This window comes from Cinclus cinclus, chromosome 5 (assembly GCF_963662255.1).
Source record: "Cinclus cinclus chromosome 5, bCinCin1.1, whole genome shotgun sequence".
Lineage (NCBI taxonomy): Eukaryota > Metazoa > Chordata > Aves > Passeriformes > Cinclidae > Cinclus > Cinclus cinclus.
In genome coordinates this window covers 51558722-51581430 of record NC_085050.1, presented here as the reverse complement: position 1 = coordinate 51581430, position 22709 = coordinate 51558722, and the positions used below count along the sequence as shown (strand labels likewise).

Genomic DNA, 22709 nt, shown 5'->3' with positions numbered 1-22709 from the left:
ACACAGACTGTGTTGTCTGAAGGGCAGCAGGAGAGCCCTCCTCTGCTCTTGGTTAGTTTCTGGCTAGCTGAGGCAGAGAAGTTTTTTTTCTTTTACTGAATCTATATTTTGGGAGAAATTTTTGTAGTGGCTACGTTCATATTAACAAGTAGAGTCGATCAGCAGGAAAAGACTCAAAGGGAGCCAGTTAGTTATGAGGATCCAACATTCACATCTGTGACTTTTGGGATTGTGTTCTCCCATACCCTCCTCCCCAAATGCTCTGGACTGGCCCTTGTTTAGTCCATTTGTGGCTGGATTTCAGATCAAAAAAATACCTTCCAGAGCCACTACACCACTACAGCATGAACCAGAACAGAGAAAGCAACATCCGTTAGGAAGCTGACCACAAAAGCACATCCCAGTACTGCCTACACCAGAAATCCTGTGTACCCCAGTGACACTCTTTCGGAATTACAAAGCTGGGAAGGCTGGGAGACATTTCCAGAGGCTCAGGGCATTCACCACAGACACGTTCAAGAGTACAGTAGCAAAGTACCGCGTAAGCATCTAAGCAAAGCAATTGCTTTCACATTCTTACCGTAACTAAATATTTTGGTACCATTCACGTCAGAAACAGTATTATTCTCACTTCTCCAGTGCAGGGACACTTTATCTCCCGAGGCATTTTCTCTAAAAGAAGAGACACTCTGTTACCTCTACTGGGCGAGGACTCTGCTCCCAAAACGCGGGCCCCTTACCGAGACCCCCTTTCCCCGGCTCTCGCCAGCCCCTCGCTCCGGATCCCTCCATCGCCTCCCCGCCCCAGGCGCGGGGTCACGGCTGCACCCAGGGGCGCGGAGGGAGCCTCCCCCTGCCGCCAGCCCGGCGGCTCACCTGGCAATGAGTGGCCGCACACGCACGCACACTGTGACGGCACCCTCGTCCGCCATGCCCGCCCGGGACAGGAGGAACGAACAGGGACAAGGGACGGGACCTGCTGGGGACCGGGGAGCGCCGCCCCAACCGCCGCCGCAGTTTGAACTGCGCCCGCAGCCGCTCCCTATTGGCCCGCGAGGAACGCACGCCGTGCGTGGAGCGCACCACTCGCACAAGCTGGCGGGGAGGTGTGGGGGGGGCGGGCGGTCAGGAACAGACGGCTGAGCAACCTCTGACTCTCCCGCGACACCTTCCCCCCCCCCCCCGCCTGCCGGCAGCGCCCAGATGGCACCGGTCCGAGAATCCTACGGTGTCCTCACAACCACACCCGCAGGTCTTTAAACACCTCGGGGAGTGGTGCCTCGACCACTTCCCTGCGCCGCCGTTCCAAGGCTGACAACTCTTTCAGTTATTTTTAAAATTAATTTATTATTTGTTAAACTTTATTTTTTTTTGAGGCTGCTTCCTCTTGTCATGGAGCCTGCAACTGGGTAGGAAGAGGCCGAGCCCCACCTGGCTACACCCTCCTGTTTAGGGGGTTGTAGTGAGCCATAAGGTCTCCCCTGAACCTCCTTTCCTCCGGGCTGAATGCCCCCAGCTCCCTCAGCCGCTCCTCACTGGAGCACTTGTGTTCCAGACCCTTCCCCAGCTCCATTGCCCTTCTCTGGATGCGCTCGAGCGTCTCTAAGTCTCTTGCAGTGAGGGGTCCAGAACTGAGCACAGGATTGGAGGTGCAGCCCCCGAGTGCCAATGATGAGCAGTTCTTACACTGCCCTGCACTGAGCCTGTACCTCAATAAGCTGCCTACTGAATCCGAATAGTATGCTTTTACACGTAAAAGTGACACGGTCGTGGGATTTAAAAAAAAATTTATTTAAGTAAAATGTATATATGTATTAAAGCGAGGGCTAGAAAAACAGTGTGAACATCTGGTGGGAGGTAGCTCTTAGTTCAAAGCAGAATAATTTTAGGATGCAAACCATGTTTGCTTAGTCAAACAAACAGAAAAAGCCTTCATGCCAGTGCAGGTAGGTTTGAGGAGAGGAAGATAGCTGCAAAGAAAAGTCTATTGAAATCAAAAAAGAAGGCATGCTCCAAATGCATTTCTTTTGAGGTCAGCAAATAAATGACTATGTTATGAAAATGCTGTTTATATTAAAACTTTTAAAATAATCTGTTTTCTTCCATATTTTAATCATCCTCCCCTTCCTCATCTTCCCCTTCCCCAGCTTCGGCTAAGGCTTCTTCCTGTGCAACCTTGAAAGCCATTTCCTCTTCCACAGTGGGGTCCACAGTCTCAGTGATTCCTGGCCCGCTGGGGAATTCTGCTTGTGCTGGCGGGGGTAGTGCAGGAGTGAGGCTTTCTGGACTGTATTTGTGACCCCAGCCAAAGTAGATGTTCTCAAATTTCCTAAGAAAGAGAAGTGAAAGATCACACACTCATCCCCTGACAAAATATTAGCAGAGACACTGTCAGGAATCCTTACTCTGCTGTGCAAGAAGTCACTGTGGCACAGATATCCTATAGCAGAAGAATTCTAAACATGGCGCCTCTTTAAACTGCTCTAATGGTTATTAATACATCTTCTATTTAAAATGATGAAGTGTCACTGCACTGCATTGCAGTACAGTGTCGAGGAATGAATGTGTAGAGGAAATATACACAGAGGTAAGAACCATGTGTAGTTATTACTACATTAGAATCACAGAATGTAGCTGGTTTTGTAAAAAGTCCCACAGACACAAGAATATGTGTTTTAAATCAAGGACTGTGCTCAAACACTAACTTGGCATTTACATCCATTAACTTAATGCCAGCCTTTCCAATGATAATTTTTTTTCAGTCTTAAATACATATTTACTGTTGCTGTGCACATTTAAACGGCCTTCTCCATCAGTCTCTGGAATAGTTAGAATTCAGTCAATGAATTAATAATAAAGTAACTCTGCCTGCATTAAAGAGGCACCTGTGTGAAGCACATACAGTCCGTGCTGTAACCATGTCAGGTGGACTCTCACCTGCCAGATGCAAAAGCATAAGCTCCAGGCCACCGGTTAGACTGCAGGATTGCAACAGAATATTGTGGGATCAGGTCTGTAGAAGCCTGAGCTGTCCAAGCAGGGATGTCTTTCATGCCTGGAGACAGCCAAACACACACTGTCTATGAGTAAACAGACTTGACCAGCCTCTACAAAACATTTAAGACTGAGCTACAGGACTTGCACAGAATTCAAGCAAGGTTTATACTAAGTTGCACAACAGAAGAGCCAGAAGTCAGAAACAGTAAGGGTAGGCACTGTTTTCAAACAGGTGGTTAGCATGTATGCATAGGTAGCACAGGAATGCTGAAAGACCCCCAACATACAGAAAAAAAAATTGGTACCATTCATCCCTGGTTCTTTTGTCAAGGAATTTTTATCACTTATGGATAAATTGTATAGCTATACTTCACCTTGATTAAAAAATGGAATGTAGGAAAATAAACAAATTACTGATGTAATCTAATATTCAGGCTCCCTTATTCCCATGATTTGCTGCAGTGATATGCTAAAAGATCTAAATTCTTATATAAATAATATATATCAGTGCATGTGTGTACATATTAATTATTGTATTTACACATACATATATTTGCACATACTTTTCTTTTTTTTAAAAAAGATGAGATAAAAATAGTCGAATGTATTTCATGTAAGGAGATGTTTTGAACTTGCAACAACAAATCAAAGTTATTTTTCCTTTTTATCTCAACAAGATGGTTATCTAGTAAACCTGATTATTTCAGTTTTAATGTCAATATTATTAAGCATTTTGCTTTTGATTAATTTTGTAAAATGTGTTTCCCCTACAGAGGCAAAGTATATTGCTCCAAGAAGTATCAGAGTTCTATAACTTCACACATTTACTGCTAAATGACAACATTCCTAGTGACTCTTTATCAAAAACTTCATATTCCATGAAGAATACCTTCATCTTCAGAGATTAGAGTAAGAAGGGGTGGTCCTCTTTCTTCCTGTTGCTCGTCTCCCTCCTCCTCTTCCTCCTCTTCATCTTCTTCTTCATTTTCCTCTGATTTTTGAGAAGGATTAATCCAAACGCAGCGACCCTATAATTGATGAGGAAAAGTAATAAATGCATTGTAACAATATTGAAAGAATGCAAATTAAAACTAGTTAAAACAATTAGCTCAGACCCACACACATTTAAGGGATGAGGAGAAGAAAAATACATATTCCATAACTGGCTTATTGTTAACAGAATATTGTATTCTCTTGGCAGAATGTTCCCCTCATTCATTCCTGCTTACTGTTTGAGAATAACCCTATACCTCTGTCATCAGCCCTTTGTCATTTTGTATTCTTCAGTTCCTGGCCAGTTTGGTTTGTAACCTTGCTAGTTTACCAGTTACTGCAAACTATCCCTTATTTTTAAAATCTGCCTAGTTATTCGGCAACCAGTTAGAGGATCATAACAAACAGAATGTTCTGAGGATTCTAATGCACATACATTTTATTTTTTACAACTATTATTTTGCTGCTAGTAAGTTTAAACCTTATTTCCTAGCATTTGCTGTTATTCTACAGTAGCATTTTTGAAGTGGTAGACTGGCCATCAAAGCATCTAGGAATGAAAACCAAATTAGTAATACCTCTTTCTAGCACTAGTCTGATAGAACATGTTTTTAAGTTTTTTTCATTTGAATGTTTCACAGCAGAAAATATAAAACAAAAAATTAACCAGAAGAAAACACCAAGTAAATTCCACTTAGCATACAACCATAAACTATCTGCTTTTTAGCATCCTACCCAAGAAAAGAGAATTTTTAACAGTTTTGTCAAATAAGGATCTCAAAGCAGAAAACCTAATACAAAAGAATGCAAGAAATGATTGTTATCTATCAGGGCCTAGCTCCATACTGTTATTTAAAGACAGGTTTCAATTTCAAGAACACATCATTGGAAAATGCACTAAACTTAGGGGAGTCCTAAATATATAATATATATATACACATATAAAAATAGATGGTATATGTGAATACATGCAAGATATTGACATATTATATGCCATATAAAATACATGTTTTATGTGTAAGATATTTTGGCATTATATATGATATAAAATGTATTTTCTATATAACAATCTTTCAATCCAATGCCATTTCTGCTGAATAGTTTGCATGTGCAGGTGAGGAGTGTCATTCACATTCTGTAACCCTATAAGCACTGCAGTGTGAGTGGTATCCAAGGTCCATGTGAGCTGTGCTGTCACACACCTGACTTAGAATGCCCTTGACATGGTGTGCCCACGTGGCGAGGGACTCCACCATTTCAGCCACAGGAGGAGGCTCAAACTCAGGGTTTTCTTCATATGTGTCTGCTCCTTCATCTTCTTCTTCGTCCTCATTTGCAAACTGGTAAAATCCAGTGGGAGAGACATGGGTTCCTGCTGAGATTCGAGCTATCTGAGCGCGCAGGTAATTGGCCTCATTTCCAGGAAAAGGAGGAAAGCTCACAACAGGAGCATCCAGCCGACCAGTGAAGAACTTCTTGATCTTCCTGGCACAGACAATCTGGGCTGGTGTCACTGGAGGCAACTTCACCCAGGGTGTGCCTGGCTCGTTACAGACAAAGTAGACATATTTATTAGTCCCAGTCCCATTTGCTTCTTTTGGGATCTCAGGTGGTGGTTTATAGGTGGACTTTGGTGGTTCAGCTTCTTTTGCTTTCTGCTCATTTTCTTCTTCAGCCTCACCCACCTCTTTCTGTCCTTCATCAACAGTTTCCTCTCCTTCCTCTCCTATTTCTTCCTCCTCTTCCCCTTCCTGTAACTGTACTTCAGCTATAATATAGTTCATTTCCAGGCCCAAAATTTTGCCCCAGAAGCGACAGGTCTGGATTGGCTGAACATTAATTAGGTTTTTAAGGGCAAGGAATATGTAATAGGATTCATCTTTGTTCAGGCCAATTCCAGCCTGTTCAAAGTAAAAGGCTGTTTCCATCACGTTTGGTAGAGAGGGCTGTCCCTAAGAAAGAAGATTCAGAGTTAGAACTAAAGAATAGGATAATTATCTATTTTAAACATTGAACATGTTATCTGCTGAACATTATACTTCACTTTCCTGTAGTGCCACTCATTATCTCAAAGTGCTTTGCAGACATTCATTCACTACTTTTTTTTATATATAGATTTTATATATTTAGGCATCAGACCAATAACATTTCTCTGAGGTGAATGTTGCTTGGCATACAGCTCCCTGCAGTTTTTAAAATATTGACCCCTGCTCTTAACAAAGTCCATTGCAAGACTCCATCTGGTTTCAGCAGAAGCAGAACTAGGCCAATAATTAAGTATTTCCAGTTGCTCTACCACCCATCTCTGATTTAATGGGGGGTAGGTGATCATATAACACAGTTATTAGAAGTTTGACGTGACAGGGTAGGGAATTGTGAAGAATTAGTGCTAGTTTTATACGGAATTTCTTTGGATCTGACAGGTTTCTTGTATCAAAGCAAAACTGACAGGAGAATGAAAAATTCAGAATTCCTTTCTGAAATACCCTACATTTTTTCCATTTTCAGCATCCTATACTGTTAATGTAAGATACATAACTGTCTATGGAAAAGATGAAGGACAGTCTCTTCTGTGGTTGGTATTTGTACTCTGCAATGGCAATTAATTTGAATATATACTGGTTAACTTCATAGGAAAATCAATGTCTTGTTGAATGATTTGCCTTGGCTGTTATAATTCTCATTTATATTTCTCATTATAAGAATTATCATTTTTCCTTGGGTACAAATGCTTCTATATATAAGCAACTGAATAATGAAAAATCCTGTTTTAAGAAGTGGCTTTTCAATCATAATAGTTCTTCATTAAAACCATATTTTGTTTCAATTGGAGAAGGACGTACTGGAACCACACCAGGAGCTGGAAGAATCACAAAATGCTGCATTCTGCTATTTTACAGTAGCAGCTGTGCACAATATTGTCTAACTGGTATCAAGAATTATGGTCACTTCAGGTAAAGAAACATCCCTTTTATATAAAGAAAATAAACTTGCAATATGCAATATTGCAATATTCTGTGCTAACTGGCATATGGAAGATGTTATAAACCTTACTTCCTGTTTATCACCTTTAGAACATCCCTGATTATAAAGGCTCAGGGTATTAGATTTATTACAGGAAAAAAAAACTCAACTAAGTAACCAGATGGGTTTTTTCTTCGGAACTAGACATGGGACGAGCTCAGCTGCGAAGAGAGTACATGGTGCAGTGACTGCAATTATTTGTATGGTCAGGAGAGGCAGCACTACAGAAGAAACCACAACTTCCTCCTTTTCTCTTTTCCCTTCCCACCATCCGCCCGCTCCTTCCCTGGTATATTTGGTACCTGTTTCACTCCGCTAATAACTCACCATCTCTTCTTCTAATTCTTCATGTTCTTCTTCTCCATCTTCCTTGATGAACAAAGCTTTATACTTTTCTGCAGCTTCAAATGTTGGAAGAATCAAATGTTCATCTCGAAGAGTGTCCATTTTTTTCCGAAACTGAGCCCACTTCACATCCTTGCTGATATTTTCAATTATGTCTACCGTATTTGTGGGCTGTTCATCCAGGATCTTTGTTAGTATATTAGCAAAATGATCATATCTGTCATATAAATGTAAATATTGTTGGCTTACTATACAGAAGTCTGAGAATATTATGCTTTTAGTAAAAAAAAAAAAAAGTAAAGGCTAATAATCTGATCTTTGTAGAAATCATTGGAATAGTTAGAAGAAAGGGGATCATGGAGCATTAAGGCAAATTAGTGTTAAAACTAGTCTGATTATACTTCAGAGCATTTCCATCTTCCATTTCTAGTATATACTCCACCTACCTATGAGCAGAATCTGAATTTAAACTTACTCTCAATCATATCAACTTATTTTTGAACTCTCTATAAAATTCCATTAGGAATTTTGGTTCTGAAAGACGTTGGACACGTGCAAGTATCACTAGACATGAAATACTGGGTGTATAGTATTATCCCATTCTATATGTACCTCCCTCTGTCCTTTTACCTTTCTCTACACTCATACTTCCTACTCTATATGATTGTGACTATTTTTCAGACTTACAAGTTCAGGCCAGATTTTGTGCTGGTCTTCAGTAAATAGGCTTTTGCATTCTTGACTGCCAGCATCCGGGTTTGGGGATCGGGAATCTCATCCTCGTATGGGCTGTATCCGGGCTGGTCAAGACCATAACCCGGTTCGTGTGGCTGATAAGGGCCATGCCCACGTTCATAGGCATCTTGTGGGTCGGCACTTTCTGGTTCCTGTGAAATGTCTAATCCCGGTGATTGATCCATGCTGTGCCTGGTCCCGGCACGTCTCTGGCTAATGTTTCCTTGTGGCACCTGCAGCAGGTCAGCGGCTTGCGCTGCCGGCCGTGGCGGGCCGAGGGGTTCGGCTGGGCACCGTGACCGACACCGTGTTTATCCTACCGCACGGGTGTGGCCGACACTTCCCCTTTGGTCCTGTGCTCGGTGGGGGTCCCGGTGCGGCTGACAGACGCTTTTCCTCAGTCCTCGTGGCTGCTCAGACCCCCGCCTTATCGGCAGGTATTCCCAGGGAGGCGCTCCCGGTTCCGAAGCCCTGAGGCTGATGAGGGTCTCAGAGAGCGGCTGCCCGGGGCCCGGCTGGGGCGGGTGAGCAGCGTGGCGGCTGTGTCCGGAGCACAGGCGGGCTCGCTCCTGCCCGGGGCGGGGGCTCGCTGGGGGCCCGGCGTGCGGCCCGGCCCGCGGCCCGGCCCGGCCCGGGGACACCGCGCGGCTCCTCAGCAGCGACGGCGGCAGCGGGCGGGGCGTCACCGGGGGAACGCGGCCGCGGGCAGGGAGGGCAGCCCCAGCGACCCGCCCCAGCTGCCACTCCCCTCTCCAGAGGGGCTTTCAAGCCCTTTGTTAGTGCCCGCGGGGTCCCTGCGGTGATAGTGCAAGGGAGGTAGCTGAGGCTGGTTTGTGCGGAGTCCTGACTAACTTGGTCTAGTGAATGGCGTCCCTGCTCAAGGCATTAGGTGAGAAGCAGGTGATGTCTGATGTCCCTTCCAAACCAGTCCTGGTCTCTGAAGTCATAAAATGCTGCTAATATTTTCCCTTAAACATTTGTGGTATGAGTCTTTCAGCCGTCTGCTGAGGCCAAAAGAGTGGGTCCTCAGAAGTTTAATCTTGTTTTAAAAGGTTGGTAATTTGCCTTCATTGCTTTCATGTGGGTTTTTGTGGTGATATGCTGTTCATAAAGTACAAAGGTTTTTCTTTTAAGAGAAGGAAAATACTGTAAAACCTGATATTTGCTTTAAAAGACCCTGTTCATGAATCCAAGGGCAAAAAATCCCAAGCAGTTGTAAGCTGGAATGAAGGTGGTTGGATAGAAAGCAGTTTTATCGTGCAGTGCAATCATTATTAATAAGAGAATTGTAGAATCTGCTGATTTGGAAGTGATGCATGAGGATCATGTAATCCAACTCTTGGCCCTGCGCAGGACACCCCAAGGGTGACACCATGTGCCCTGAGCTTTGTAAACTCAGACAGATTGGGTGCTGTGACTGCTTCCCTAAGGAGCTTGTTCCAGTGTCCAAACACCCTCTGGGTGGAAAACCTTTTATTGATATCTGACCTAAACGTCTCCTGACTCAGGTTCATGCTGTTTCCTTGAGTCCTGTCACAGGCTGAGAATGTGAAGAATTAAAAAGACAGGTGGCCATAATGTGAGTTAACTTTTGTTTGCAACAGTGTTCATATACCACATTCTTTAAAGATTTGGTCTTATTTCCCATTATCCTATTCTGATTTCATTGGTAAAGGATTTGGTCTGTTTCTCCAAGGCAAGTCTATTTTGCCTGTGACAGTAATAGGTTAATGATCTTCCTGCTCTCACCCGCTGTGGATTTTTTCCCTTCTCCAGTTCAAAAGTAGGAGTGATAGAAAATCGACTTTGGGGGGGCACCTAGCATTCAGCTAGGGTGAAACGAGTATAGTGCTGTAAAAATCTCAGTAAAATGCCCTATTTATTAAAGTTGTAAGTTGTGTTAAAGTAGTGAAATATACTGCTCTGTCATTGATGGATCAGCTAATGTAATTTTTAAAAAGTGTGGTTTAGATGTTTATTAGAAGCAAACAGAAAAAGAAATATGAAATAGCTATGGCAAACTTCTTTCACATTCCAAGAGAGTAAATGCTAGAAGTATCATTGAGGAATCTGACCCTTTGTGAAGCAGCAGCAGAACATACTTTTCCATATCCTTAACTGGTGGAGCATTTATGTCAAGAACTAAAACTTTTTTGCATTGCGTTCCTATGATTCCAACATGTAAGACATTATCATTAAAAAAAAAGCTGGTTTTGCTGGGTTTCTACTCGTAGATTTTTTTTTTCCTTTGCAAGGAATGTGCCCAGGTTCATTTTGCAGAACTTACCCATTGACTGCAGAGGGCGATACAATACTTGTAAATTACTTGTGGATTCCCTTTCATTTGATTTTTCGTATCTCATGTTTGGAGGGAAAACTCGTTTAGTAATTCACTTATAATAAAACTGTATGAGCTAAATTACCTTTCTGCTTGTGTTGAGTGAAGTAGCTCCTCAAGAAAGGGCAAGCGTTTTATCTTTTCAATTTTACTCAGCAAAGAAAGAAAGCGGGGGACACTTATACTGAGGTTGTTTAAGTTAAAATACGTGTAAAATGTGCAAGAGCTCAGGACAAACAAGACATCAATGCAGAAGGATGTTTCACCAAAGTGCTATGATGGTCTTTTGTTGATAGAGAAAAGTAGGAAATGGATATGTGCAATATTGCAGTATAATCATACTCTGATCATTGTCAGTAGCCATTGTTTTTTGTCCTGTGGAATTAATTCTGCTTCTTAGCAGTGCTTTTTTTTTTTTTTTTTTTTTTTAACTGAACTTCTACCTGTTACTGGCTTTGAAATGGAGATCCAAAGATGATATAACATGTTGCACATAGAATTGGACATCTGTTGCATTTCTATGCAGGTTCATTTGTGAATTTTGTAGTGGGCAGGGAATGACAGGCAACATGAAGAAAGCTTCCCTTTTCAGCTGATAATTCTTCTGTGCTCTATTAATTTCTTTGCAAAGAAATATTGAATTAGAAAGCCCAGATTCAGGTCCCACCTGTGTCTTCCTAGAAAAATGCCTTCATCTCCAGACCAGTAAGTAGCACCTGTAAAATGCAGTACTAATGAGGTGAATCTGGTCTCTCCTGTGTAGCTGGCAAGGCAAATTTAACTTAATTCCAGCCTATAAAATATGAAACAGCTGTGGTTGCTTTCTGCTCAGAGCTTGTTCCATCAAGTAGTTGCAGGTGTGCTAGCAGCTCTCTTAAGAGGAGGGCAAAATTAATAGGTTCTTGTTGGATTTCCCATGGCATAGGTTTCAAACTACATGTTGTGGTCAAGACTCCAGTTCCTGAGGATCTGAAGATGATCTTTAGCTTTTCCTTTGCACTGTATTTGTCAGTTAAATACTTATGCCTGCTTTGACTACTTCCAAGTGACCTCAAGAGAAAAGGTACTGGGAGAGTACAGATTTTGTCTTGCTACATTTGTTAGTTCTTGTTAAAAGGCTATTAACTACATAACTACTTTTTAATCTTTTTTTATAAATGTATTCAGTTCAGAAGCCAGAGTCGTGTGTTTCTCCTGTAGTTCCAAAAACACCTCATGCAATTTCTCTGCTTAGTTAAACATAGAATGTTTTTAATTATGCAATGGAGTTTTCACTTTATTCATTTTTTTGAACTCAAAGAGGATAAAAGTGTATTTCTGCATTACTTTCAGGATATAGTTTTCCATCTGGTCAAAGTTCTTCTCTGTATGTCACTTCTGATAGTATTTTCCAGTAAAATAGCTAAGGAAGGTCTTGTGTATATAAAAATAAATATTATTCCTGGAATCTTAACTGTTTATTGTGCGGAGAGGAAGAGCTACTCATACAAGCTCTCCTTAAAATATGGCAGACTTTTTTCCTGTTGGTTCCAAAGTTTACACTGAGTCATTACTGCAGGCATGCATCTTTCTTCTCCCATAGGGAGATTGATGCTTTCCTCTTCTTTGGGCTGTATGCTGAAGTCAAACTGTATTCCTCAGGTGGTCATAGACATTAGATTAGCACTGTCAGTCTGAGATTCTTTTCTATATGAGGCAATATTATTGGAAAGCTGAGAGACTGTCATACTTCTGCAGGGGACTGATAGGAAATACATTTGGTGCTCTGAAGGAAATAATAATGATTTTTCAAGATCTAGTGCTGGCTTTTGCTCTTATTGAAGTCAGCGGGAGCTTTGCTACTGACTTCTGTGAAAGTGAGATTAGGTCCTTTGTCATTTCATTTTCATGTTTCGACATAGGCGAGGATATATGCAGGGAGAGAAACTGGTTTTAATTCTGACTACTGGTGGAGAGTTTCTGTGGTTAATGCAGAGTGTGACTTTGCATCCTGATGTGCGAATTCTGTATTTTACATTCCCCGAGTTCAGAAAATCACCATGAGTTACAAGTAATGGTGCAGTGGCAGCAGCGTTGGCATGGACCAGTGAAGTTTCAAGGGGGAAAACCTTTTACTACCTGGCAATCTGAGTTCTAAAGCTTTATTGTAAGCTAAGGTTTTTGTTCAAACTGTTATTGCAGTGACACGGTGAGGAGTTTTGTTAGGAGAAGCGCAGGAAATTGAAGCTGATAGTTTTTTAGACTCTGGAATGTAATGTCTTTGTGTATGTGATTTCTATTAATGAGGGTCATGGTATTTCTCTGGCTTTGGTCACTGTGTAATGGGCTAAGAATTGCACTGGATAGCATGATTAGTGCTTCCTGGGTTCTGTATCTCTAATTTATAATAATTTTCATTGATGTTGATAAATGATTTCTTACCTGCCAGTATTATCAGAACATGATGGGTTTTGATACTTAAGAGGAGAAAGCCAAATTTCTGGCAATGAAGGTGTGGCAGTTGTGCATCTTCGAAGAAAATGCTGCGTTGAACCACTGCCAGTTCAGGTGCTTTGTGCTGGTGTTTGGAACTGTCTATTTCCTACAAGTCTTAGATCACAACTGCAGATTTCGGACTTGAGACACTTTCTGGGGTGGGAAGAAGGGGAGGGAGGTTCTTGCTAGCGTGTTACAGATATGCTACAGGATTCAAATAGGCCTGTTTTGGACCCACGTGGGGTCAGCTCAGCTTCTGCTATGTGTTTTTGTCAGCTGGTGTGCAGAGAATTCTGAATGTCTTGGTGGGATGGGGTCTCCCTTCAGGAGGTTCTGACTTATGCATGCTTATGTGTTGCAGAACTATTCTCATCTAGTGAACATGTGGTTCATGTTGAAGACACCCACTTTGTTCCTCAGAGCAGTATAGACCCTGATGATTGTTGTGTTGCAATAGTGCAAAACCAGACTCGGAAGTTTAGGATGTTTTCTGCAGCGGTAGTGTGGTGGAATTAGCTTCAAATACCCTCTTCTAGTTGGGCTGGTTGAAGGCTTGCCAAACCTTACCAAGCTTGTTTTCTCCTTGCTGTGCATGTAAATTTCTCCTTTTGGGGGGGATGGGTTAGGGGAGGGGAGGTTCTGTTCACTGTGGAAATTCTTGGGGATTTTGTTTTAGTGGAGAATCATAGTTAAAATGGAGCAATGATTTATTGTCATTGTACAAGGGAGGTTCACTTTTTACTTGGCAGAGCTGGAACTTTTGCTGTGTTTCTGAGAGTCATATTTTATATTTGATACTGTATTCAATTTGCAATGATTATATATAAAGGTTTTATTCTTATGTGAAGCTGAGCAAGTGCAAGTACTTCAAGATGATTAAAAATTTCAGTCTTTATTTTGGTTTTTCCTAGCTGTGTGTGTGTCACAGCAATTTCATTGTAGAGAGAATGGATTCTTTCATTTTCCTCCCTAGTATGGTAAGCCCTCTAGTTTGCAGCAGTGGTATGAAACAGCATAATGATTTAGCAGTATTGTACCAAAACTATCTAAAACGTGGAAGTAGGGAACCAGTCCTGACACCTTCCCTTTCAATTAGTTATGAGGAGGATAGAAGCATATTCTTTGCTATTTATCAAATAATTGTAAAATAAGTATTCTAAAATCACAATCCTTTGGAAGTGTAGATGGAATTGTTTCCATTAGAAACTGGAAATGGCCACAGGGTTTTGTGGAACTTAGGGATATATAGAAGAGGTTTAGAAGAGATTTCACTAGCATTAGTTATATATGTAAGTTCAACCTAATTTTTTACAGGAGGAGGTTGGCATGTTAGACTCCATGAATATAAAATTCTACTCAAAAATCCATTTTTGTATTGCAGTCCTGTCATGAAATTCATGCTCCTGAGTATAGCTCTTTAAAAATTCAAATTTTCAGGCCATGTTGTTTTTCAACAACACCCAATCAAGTTGTCATATATTATGGTGTTTTGACTGTGTTATATGTAATAATGGACATGCTTGAGGATAGCAGTATATTCAAAATGTGTTTAAATTGTATCCACCGAGTTAATAATGTGATTGCATTCTTAATTGGAAATAATACTCAAAGCACAATGGGGAAGTAAGCCTATAAAATTCCTTTGATTTCTAATAAAGAGAAATCCCTCTCTATCCTTCAGCATTCTTGAAGTGCCATTAGATCAGTTGTTTTATCTGGAAATAATTTCTACAAGTTCAAACACTTTAGTTGTGAATTTGATGTCTACGATCAGTGTCCATTGTTGCAGACTATTTTGTCCCATTTTCTTTTTTCCAGGCTTGTAGAACTTCCTGTAAACAGTCTTCTCCTAGTATCAAACATACTCACTTGAAAACTGACTTTTTTTCTTAGTTTTCCTTTTTATTATGTTGGATAGAACTTTTATTTGCAATTACTTGTTTAGTCACCGTGTCCTTTACCTCGTCTAGGAAAAGCACAAGCTAATCAAAGCAAAAATTTGCAGCAGCATTCAAAATACTGTATTTAGGGGAAGGAAACAGAAGTATCTGTGAAATGTGTCAGATGTTTCTCCTTACTTTGTATTAACAACTTTGCTATGTCTTGACTTTCCATCTTGTTTAACACATAATTAAATTTTCCATAGAAAATATAGTGTGAATTTAGGTAGTACAATAGATTTTGTTAGTCCATGTTTTTCTTGCAAAATATTTTTACAGTGTGTTGCTCACCTGCATTTTAAAACTGTTTCCATCTCTACTTTGTTGATGAAAACAGCTTCTCTGGCTGCCAGTGTTCATACGTGCTCAAAGCATTCTTATTAAATCATAATTTTTTTGCATTCCTTTGTCAAAATATGAAAAAATACTATTTCCAGGTAAAAAATGCAAGGGCATCTGAAAATGTGCCCTTAAGAATGTAAAACTTTGGGGCTATAACGTTTCACTTACAGCTGTCTGGAGTGAGATTGAGAGCTCTTTGATGCTTGGAGTTAATATGCATGGGGTAAAATGTTTGGAATTTAAAGACATTACAATCAATGCATTGAGCAAGGATTGCTTGAGTAAATGATCGGGAAATTCTGTCATGTGTTATAAACTATCTTCAGGCTTCAGTCACCTTTCTTACTATGGAAAGGGGTTGCAATTATCTGTTTCAGACTCCAAGTTTATTGATCATCTACTGAAGGAGAAGGCAACTTTCTGCCTTTTACTTTACTGTCCAAAGAAGTGAGTAGGTCTTATTTTCTGAAGAACAGGTACTGGGGCATAAACCCTTTGTTTTTGCCTGGGTAGATCTCGCTAGGGGAGAGACCTGAATTCAACTCCCTCCAGACTAAGACTCGAACCATATTCCTCTCCTCTGAAAGAGGAACTGGATCTGTCTGAGGAGACTTGGATATACTACAAATTCTGCTTAATTTTCCTGGCTTAATATTCATAGTTTTTCTTCTCATGTTTGATAAAGCAAAACCATGACCTGGGACTATAGGTGTGAGTGATTTCTTATGAGATTCCAGTACTGTCAGTGAAAAGATGAAAACAATGAGTGCTAATACTTCACAGCCAACACTGGTTTTCCAGGATACAGTCATAACTATAAGGAGAAAACATGGGGAGGAAAAACAAGGCATTAAAATAATTCACAATAGAGCTTATACTTCTCTGTAAGGAATTTAGGTCCAAGCACCATCTGTTAGTCCTACAGTGGTTTGCTTCCTGAAATGACCATGATTTCATTCAGAGGGCCAAACTGCCTTGTAGAGCTACTTAATTATCATGTAGAGGCAGTTATGGCTCAAAATCTTGTCTGAAAAGAATCTGCATTGCTTTTTTATCACTTATGATACTTTACAGGACATACTAAGCTCATGCATTTAAAAAACCCTAACTTTTTGCACAGATATAAATAAATGTGAAGCAGTAAGAAAAATGCTTTGAGTTTAAAAGAGGAAAACCAAGCCTCTTGGTGGTGTCTTTATAGATGAAAATAAATCTTAACAGGAAAACTTTCAGTGATCTTAACATGCCTGCTACCTGTGTTGCATTTCCACTCTTCTTGACAACTCATGGTAATGTGCTTTAGGTTGAGATTATTATTAATAAATACTACTGAGTGTTGTGAGGTACTGCTTTACCCGCTGCTTTCAGACAAGCATCAAAACCTTTGTGAATAGGTCTAGACACTTTGTTCTTTGTATTCCAAAGAACACCATGGCTGTGGAATTCTGAGTTATCAGGTTTAAATATACACCATATGACTCTGAATTAGCTTACCCAGCACCTGAAGACATAGTGTATTAATATTCTTCTTTCTGTGGAGATTAAAATAGCATCTAGTTGGTTTCATTACCAGGTTTGAGAATGCTCTACCTGTTTTTAAGAGGCACTTTTTCAGACTGATATCTTAGAGACTCAAAGCTTCTTTTGATATGTAATCCAGAATTTGAAATTTATTTGAATGAGGCATAGTATTGGACCCATGGATCAGACCACAATAGCAAATAGGAGGGGGAACAGCAGGGAGGAAAGTCGGGGCAGCATGATTGAATGCGAGAGGCAAGAGACTGATTGGTGGGCTGTTCAGAATGTAAGAGGAGGCAATAATTGTTTTTTGTTTGGTTGGTTGGTTTTTTTTTTTGGGGGGGGGGGGGGGAGGGAATCTGAGATATCAATATTAAAGCAAACAAATGCGAACTGAGAGAAAAATCCATCCTTTCCAGAAATAAAAATACCCCCCAGCTTTGCCTAAGTCAAAGGGCCCTCTGACAAAGATACCACACTGTTTTTCAGCAGACTGGGCAGTGATGAGGCACAAGGCATTTAAAGAAAAATACTTTGATTTAGCTATTGAGCTATTATTAACCTTGCCAGTCAGATATGGTAGAGGAGGTGCTAATCCTAGATGGGAACCAGTACATCATGATGATGATAAAGATCTGAGGAGAGCGATAAAAGAAAATGGCTTGCCATATTTTAAGCAATTGCTGAAAGGATTATATGAAAATGTGGATTTAACACCACATGACTATCATTATATTTCCTCTGTATTATTGACAGAATCACAATTCATTTTGTGGGAAATGAAGTGGAAAAAACTTTGGAATCAATTAATTGAAAGTTATGCTGGGGGTCCCAATGCTCAATTAACACTGGCAGGTTTAGCAGGAGATCCCCCAAAAAGTCAGGGCTGAAGATCAGGTGGTGGACTTGCCCTTAGCAGTGTTCAGTGGTATCAAAGGGGCTGCTTGCAAAGCCCTGTTGTTGACCCAGCCAGTGGGGACCCCAGATGGAGATTTTGTACGGGTAAGACAAGGGCCATTAGAATCTTATGCGACATTCATTGACTGGCTGTCACCGGCACTGGAGAGACAATGTAAGGACAAGAGGACTCGCTCACTGCTGCTTTGTACTCTTGCCTTTATGAATGCTGATGAGGAATGCAAAAAGGTTATCCAAAGCCTGCCAGATCCTAACCCTGACTTGCCGTGAATGTTAGAGGTTTGTAGTAAAATTGGCACTCCTCAACATATAGCTACTTTTCAAGCAAATACTCTGGGAGAGAAGACTGGGGAAGCTCTCAAAGATAGGGATGAAAAACTTGCACAAGCTTTTGATAAACTTAGTTCAGCACTTCTGTAGAATAATAAGGCACCACAAGAAGACACTTCTAAAGGATTATGCTAATGATGTGGAAAGTTAGGACATATGATAGAGAATTGCCCAGAGCCTGCAGGGGGGCAAAAAACCACCTAACCATTGCCCAAGATGCAGAAGGGGAAGACATTAGGCTAACCAGTGTCATTCTAAATATGATATATGTGCTGTTTTTACCTTGAAAGCACCTGAAGGGCAAGGATACTATGAAGTTTTCCTCCATGAGAACTTCCTCTGTGAATTGATGGGACCAATTGGAGGCTGGTTTAGTTGTTGACAGCCTGAGAAACAGATTGGAAAAGTCGGTTCGCTCCGTGGATCACATTTGAAGCAAGTAAACCCCAGGAAAGCTCTCTTGCCTTTCCATGCTCTCCCAAGGTAACACCGACCCGGCCCGGGTCCCTCTCATGGGCTGGGCTCGGGAGGCTGCCGGGCCCCGTTTCCAACCGGGAGCCCCGATAACCAAAAGAAGCCGAGCCCATCGCTGAGATCCTGGCCCTTTTCCCGCTGTGTCCGTGGCTCGGGGGGCCCTGCCCTGCCCTGCCCTGCCCCGGCTCGGAGCAGCCCTGGGGTGGCCGAGCCCGCCCGGCCGCCCTCACGGGCTGGGGGGAGGCAGCCGGGCCCGGTTCGGGAGAGCCCCCAGGGCTTTGTGTGCTGGGCAGGGCAGAGGGAGAACCCCCGGGCTGCGGCTGGAGCTGGGGGCGGGCAGCGCCGGGGGAAAGCCATGGACACGCGGCCTTGGCACCCATTTCTCCTCTGCGTGCACTTTGCAGTTCTCGTCCTGCCCCTCCAGCGTGGCCCGGGCACCCTGAGATCCTGACACAGCTCCGGCATGGCCTGGCACAGCCCCTGCAACTTCTGGGTGAGATTTTAACTTTTCCAATACTCAGATAAGACTGACAGACTTTCCATCCTTCCTTGGGTGAGAGGGAGAAGAACAGAAAGGATGCACCAAAGTCAGTGAAGCAAGAGCTAAGTTTTTAAATGGAAGGAGAATGAGGAGATGCCATGAAGGTTGGCTGAAACATATTTTTGTAAGTTATAGGGGTGGACTGTACTACTATCTACTACTAAAAAATTCCTTTAAACCATGGAAAAAGACATGGAGGGGTGAAGTAAGGTGTAAAGTGTTTTGGAAGACCCTTTGCCCTGAGGGAAAAAGGGGGATCTCTGATCCTGGGAATGAAGTATGAACAGAGAGAAGTGAGCTGAAGAGAACTTTTGCCTTTGAGTAGCTCATCCTTAAAAGTAATACCCCACGACTTTAACATGAGCCACAACCCAGCTCTGGGAAGGCTGTGAAGTGGGAGGAGATTCATGATGGCAGATCCCGGGCAGCTGCTATTCATGAAAGAAGTGAAGTCAGGAGAGAACTGGTTATTTCCTCTTTTGAAAAAGATCCTTATAACCGAACAAGAAGAAACTCCTCTCCCTAAAGTGAACTGTAAAAGATTATTTAAGTAAGGAATTGACTGAAGTGTCTCTGTATGTTGTTAAGGTATGAAAAAGAGGAAGAAGGGAATGGTCTGAAGACCTGCTCTGAATTTATTATTATTTTTCTTTGTGTAATAAAATTGTTCTTTATCCCCTGTTAAGTTTTAAGCATGCTTTGCTTTTACTCCTAGAAAGGTAAATTTATTAAAAATTGGCAAACCCAAACTATAACATTTTTGATGTGTTGGCCAGGAAACAATAAATGAAACCAAGACAATATATGCGAGAACTTCTTACTGGGAAGCTGTAAGAAGAGCGCACCCTACTGCGTGATGAAACAAGTAGTGGCTTTCCAGCTGCCAGGGAGCATCCAAGGGGCTGAATATGTGAGCTGTCCCACCCAACACTTATTCCCCGGTTTGCCAGCCACCTACCAAATGACCCTGCCCTTCTACTTCCAGGGGCACAAGGCGAACTGGCAACTTCCAAATTAATTTACTTTCTGCAAAATTGTCATGCTGTGGTATCACGGGGTGATAGGAGCATCACAAAGGAGCCGAGATTTTTCTGATTATAGGTAAGGAAAAAAACCCACGTTTTGGGACTTGTAATTTTTCCATCTATTGTTTGAGCAAACTGAAATGACGAATTAACAGTTTTAGTACAGGCATGGAGCCCTCTGCTTGTTCCAGCAAAAACTCCAATAGCCACAGCTATTGCTTTGCCACCTAATATAGTGGAACACCTTGCAGAAGGTCAACAGATACCACCTGAGAGCTTGAATACAGTACCAGATGTCTTTTGGATAGAACATATAGGCTGCAATTGACCGAAATTGACTTGCAGTTTAACCCACAGTATTAAAAGGATTATAATTACAGGTCTCCTGGCTACTGGTGCTGATGTCACAGTAAGTTCTTATTTGTTTTGGCCAAAAGAATGAACTTTAGTCACGCCATTAGAACCTATCACAGGTATTGGGGGAGCCACTATATGCCAGTGAAGTCAATACATGATCACAGTTAGAAGACCTGAAGGGACAGCAGCAACTATTTGTCCCTTCGTGGTGTGGAGATACATTACAGTGTGAAGAAGAGATCTGCTGTCTCAGTGGGGAATGAGACTGGATTTTTGAAAGGGGCCGTAATGGCACTCATCACCCTGAAGTTGTCCTGGAAAGCTAACAACCCTGTTTGGGTGAGTCAGTGACCCCTAGAGAAAAAGAAACTGAGTGCCGTCGAAGAACGGGTCAAAGAACAATTACAGAAAGGCCCCATTAGAAACAAACAGTCCCTGGAATTCACCAATGTTAGTCATCCGTGCGAAAACCTCTGATTCTTGGAGACTACTTCACAATCTCAGAAAAATCAATTAAGTGATAGAGGACATGGGATGTCTACAGCTGGGACTGCCTTCTCTCTCAGTGATCCCAAGAGACTGACCTTTTGTCATCATAGACTTAAGACTGTTTTGCTCAATATTCCGCTTCACCCAGAAGATACTCCACGATTTGCTTTTTCAATTCCAAGCATCAACAGACAAGAACTTCTGCAAAGACACCACTGGCTAGTTTTATCTCAGGGGATGAACAATTCACCTACTATATGCTAATGGTTTGTGACTTGAGCCCTGTCTCCAGCTTGACAGAAGCATCCACAAGGAATAATTTTACATTACATGGATGATTTACTCATTGCAGCATTGACTCAAAGGGAGGTGGAAGAGGCTCATGGCATTGTTGTCACAGCAGTCCAAGATCCTGGACTCAAAATATCCACTTCCAAAAGATCAGAAAATTCACCATGAAAGTACTGAAGGTGGAAAATGATAGAGCAATCAATCAGGCCTCAAAAGATACAGCTTTGAACTAAAGTTAACACCTTGCAAGAGCTGCAGCAACTTTTAGGGGAAATCAACTGGATCAGAGCCACTTTAGGGATTACCAATGAAGAATTTGCTCTGGTTTTTGACCTGCTCAGAGGGGATTGTGACATTACCTTTCCAAGCTCTCTCATGCCTGGAGCTCAAAAAGCTCTCAAAAAATCACTGAAGCCCTTCAACAAAGGCAAGCTCATTCATGTGTATCATTATTGCCCTTTTTCTTACAATATTGGAAAAAAACATGCAGCTATATGGCCTCATATTCCAGTGGGATGTTTCTAAAAGAGATCCTTTGCTGATAATAGAATGGACTTTTTTGCCTTACAGATCCCCAAAGACAATGCTCACCACCATGGAAATGATGGCTCAGATTATAATCAGAACTAGAGAAAGATAGTTGGCCATGGAAGGTCGAGACTTTACTATGATTTATCTGCCTTTAGGGAAAGAGTATTTTGATTGGGCTCTGCAAAAATCATAAGATTTACAAATTGCATTTTTAAATTATTCAGGTGTCTGTTCTATTAATTTCCTGAGTCATAAGATGGTGCAAGCAAAACTAAGTTTTAGGGAAAAACCTATTTTAAGTGAAGTGCCTTTAGAAGCTATCACAGTATTTAGAGATGGTGCAGGGAAAACACACAAATCAGTAATCACGTGGCAAAATCAAACAACTAAAGAATGGGAATCAGATACCCAGACAGTAGAAGGTTCACATCCAGTTGTGGATTGGTACTTGTAGTTACAGCATTTCAGCTTTTCTCAGAACCTTTTAATTTGATCACACATTCTGCATATGTAGCTAACATAATCAAAGGAATAGAGAGGTCAATTCTAAGAGGTGTTAGTAATGACAACTTATGCCATTATCTTATGTGTCTTTATATTGTTTGGCAAAACGGGACTGATCCATATTTTATTTCTTGTATCAGGGCTCATTTTTCACTTCCGGGAGTTTTGGCAGAAGGAAATGCAAGAGCTGATGCATTGGCAGTGGCTGTTGCTGAACACTCTGCCCAACATTTTTGAGCAAGCAAAACTGAGTCATGCTTTCTTTCACAAAAATGTGTAAGCATTCGTGTGAACATTTTGCCTCTCTAAAGATCAGGCAAAGGTGATCATAAATGCCTGTCCTGTCTGTCAGTTAGTTCAACCTCCTGTCTCGACAGGAGCTGTCAATCCATGAGGATTGCAGTGCCTTGAATTACAGCAAACAGATATTACTAAATGCCGATCTTTTGGGAAACTTAAAAACAGCCATGTGTCAGTGGACACTTTTTCAGGTGTAGTCTATGCCTCCCTATGTACAGCCAATCACATATGTCAGCATT

The 22709-nt window shown here is 41.5% G+C and overlaps 2 protein-coding genes across 2 annotated transcripts in view; both read right to left on the bottom strand.

The window, feature by feature from the left end:
* The window catches only part of CENPE (centromere protein E), a 41089-nt gene extending 40157 nt beyond the window's left edge, over positions 1-932 (bottom strand). The window contains exons 1-2 of the mRNA XM_062493811.1: positions 877-932; positions 581-672 (exon numbers count right to left, since the gene is read on the bottom strand). Of these exons, the coding sequence (XP_062349795.1) occupies positions 581-672; positions 877-932 (148 nt within the window). The remainder of the gene's footprint in view (positions 1-580; positions 673-876) is intronic.
* A 1177-nt stretch (positions 933-2109) lies between these two features.
* LOC134044550 (radial spoke head protein 4 homolog A-like) lies at positions 2110-8279 on the bottom strand. Its single transcript, XM_062493810.1, has 6 exons — positions 8047-8279; positions 7342-7576; positions 5193-5942; positions 3887-4025; positions 2938-3055; positions 2110-2329 (listed from the first exon to the last, which is right to left on the bottom strand). Exons 1-6 carry the CDS (start codon positions 8277-8279, stop codon positions 2110-2112), a joined length of 1695 nt encoding a protein of 564 aa, XP_062349794.1.
* Positions 8280-22709: the final 14430 nt, after the last annotated feature.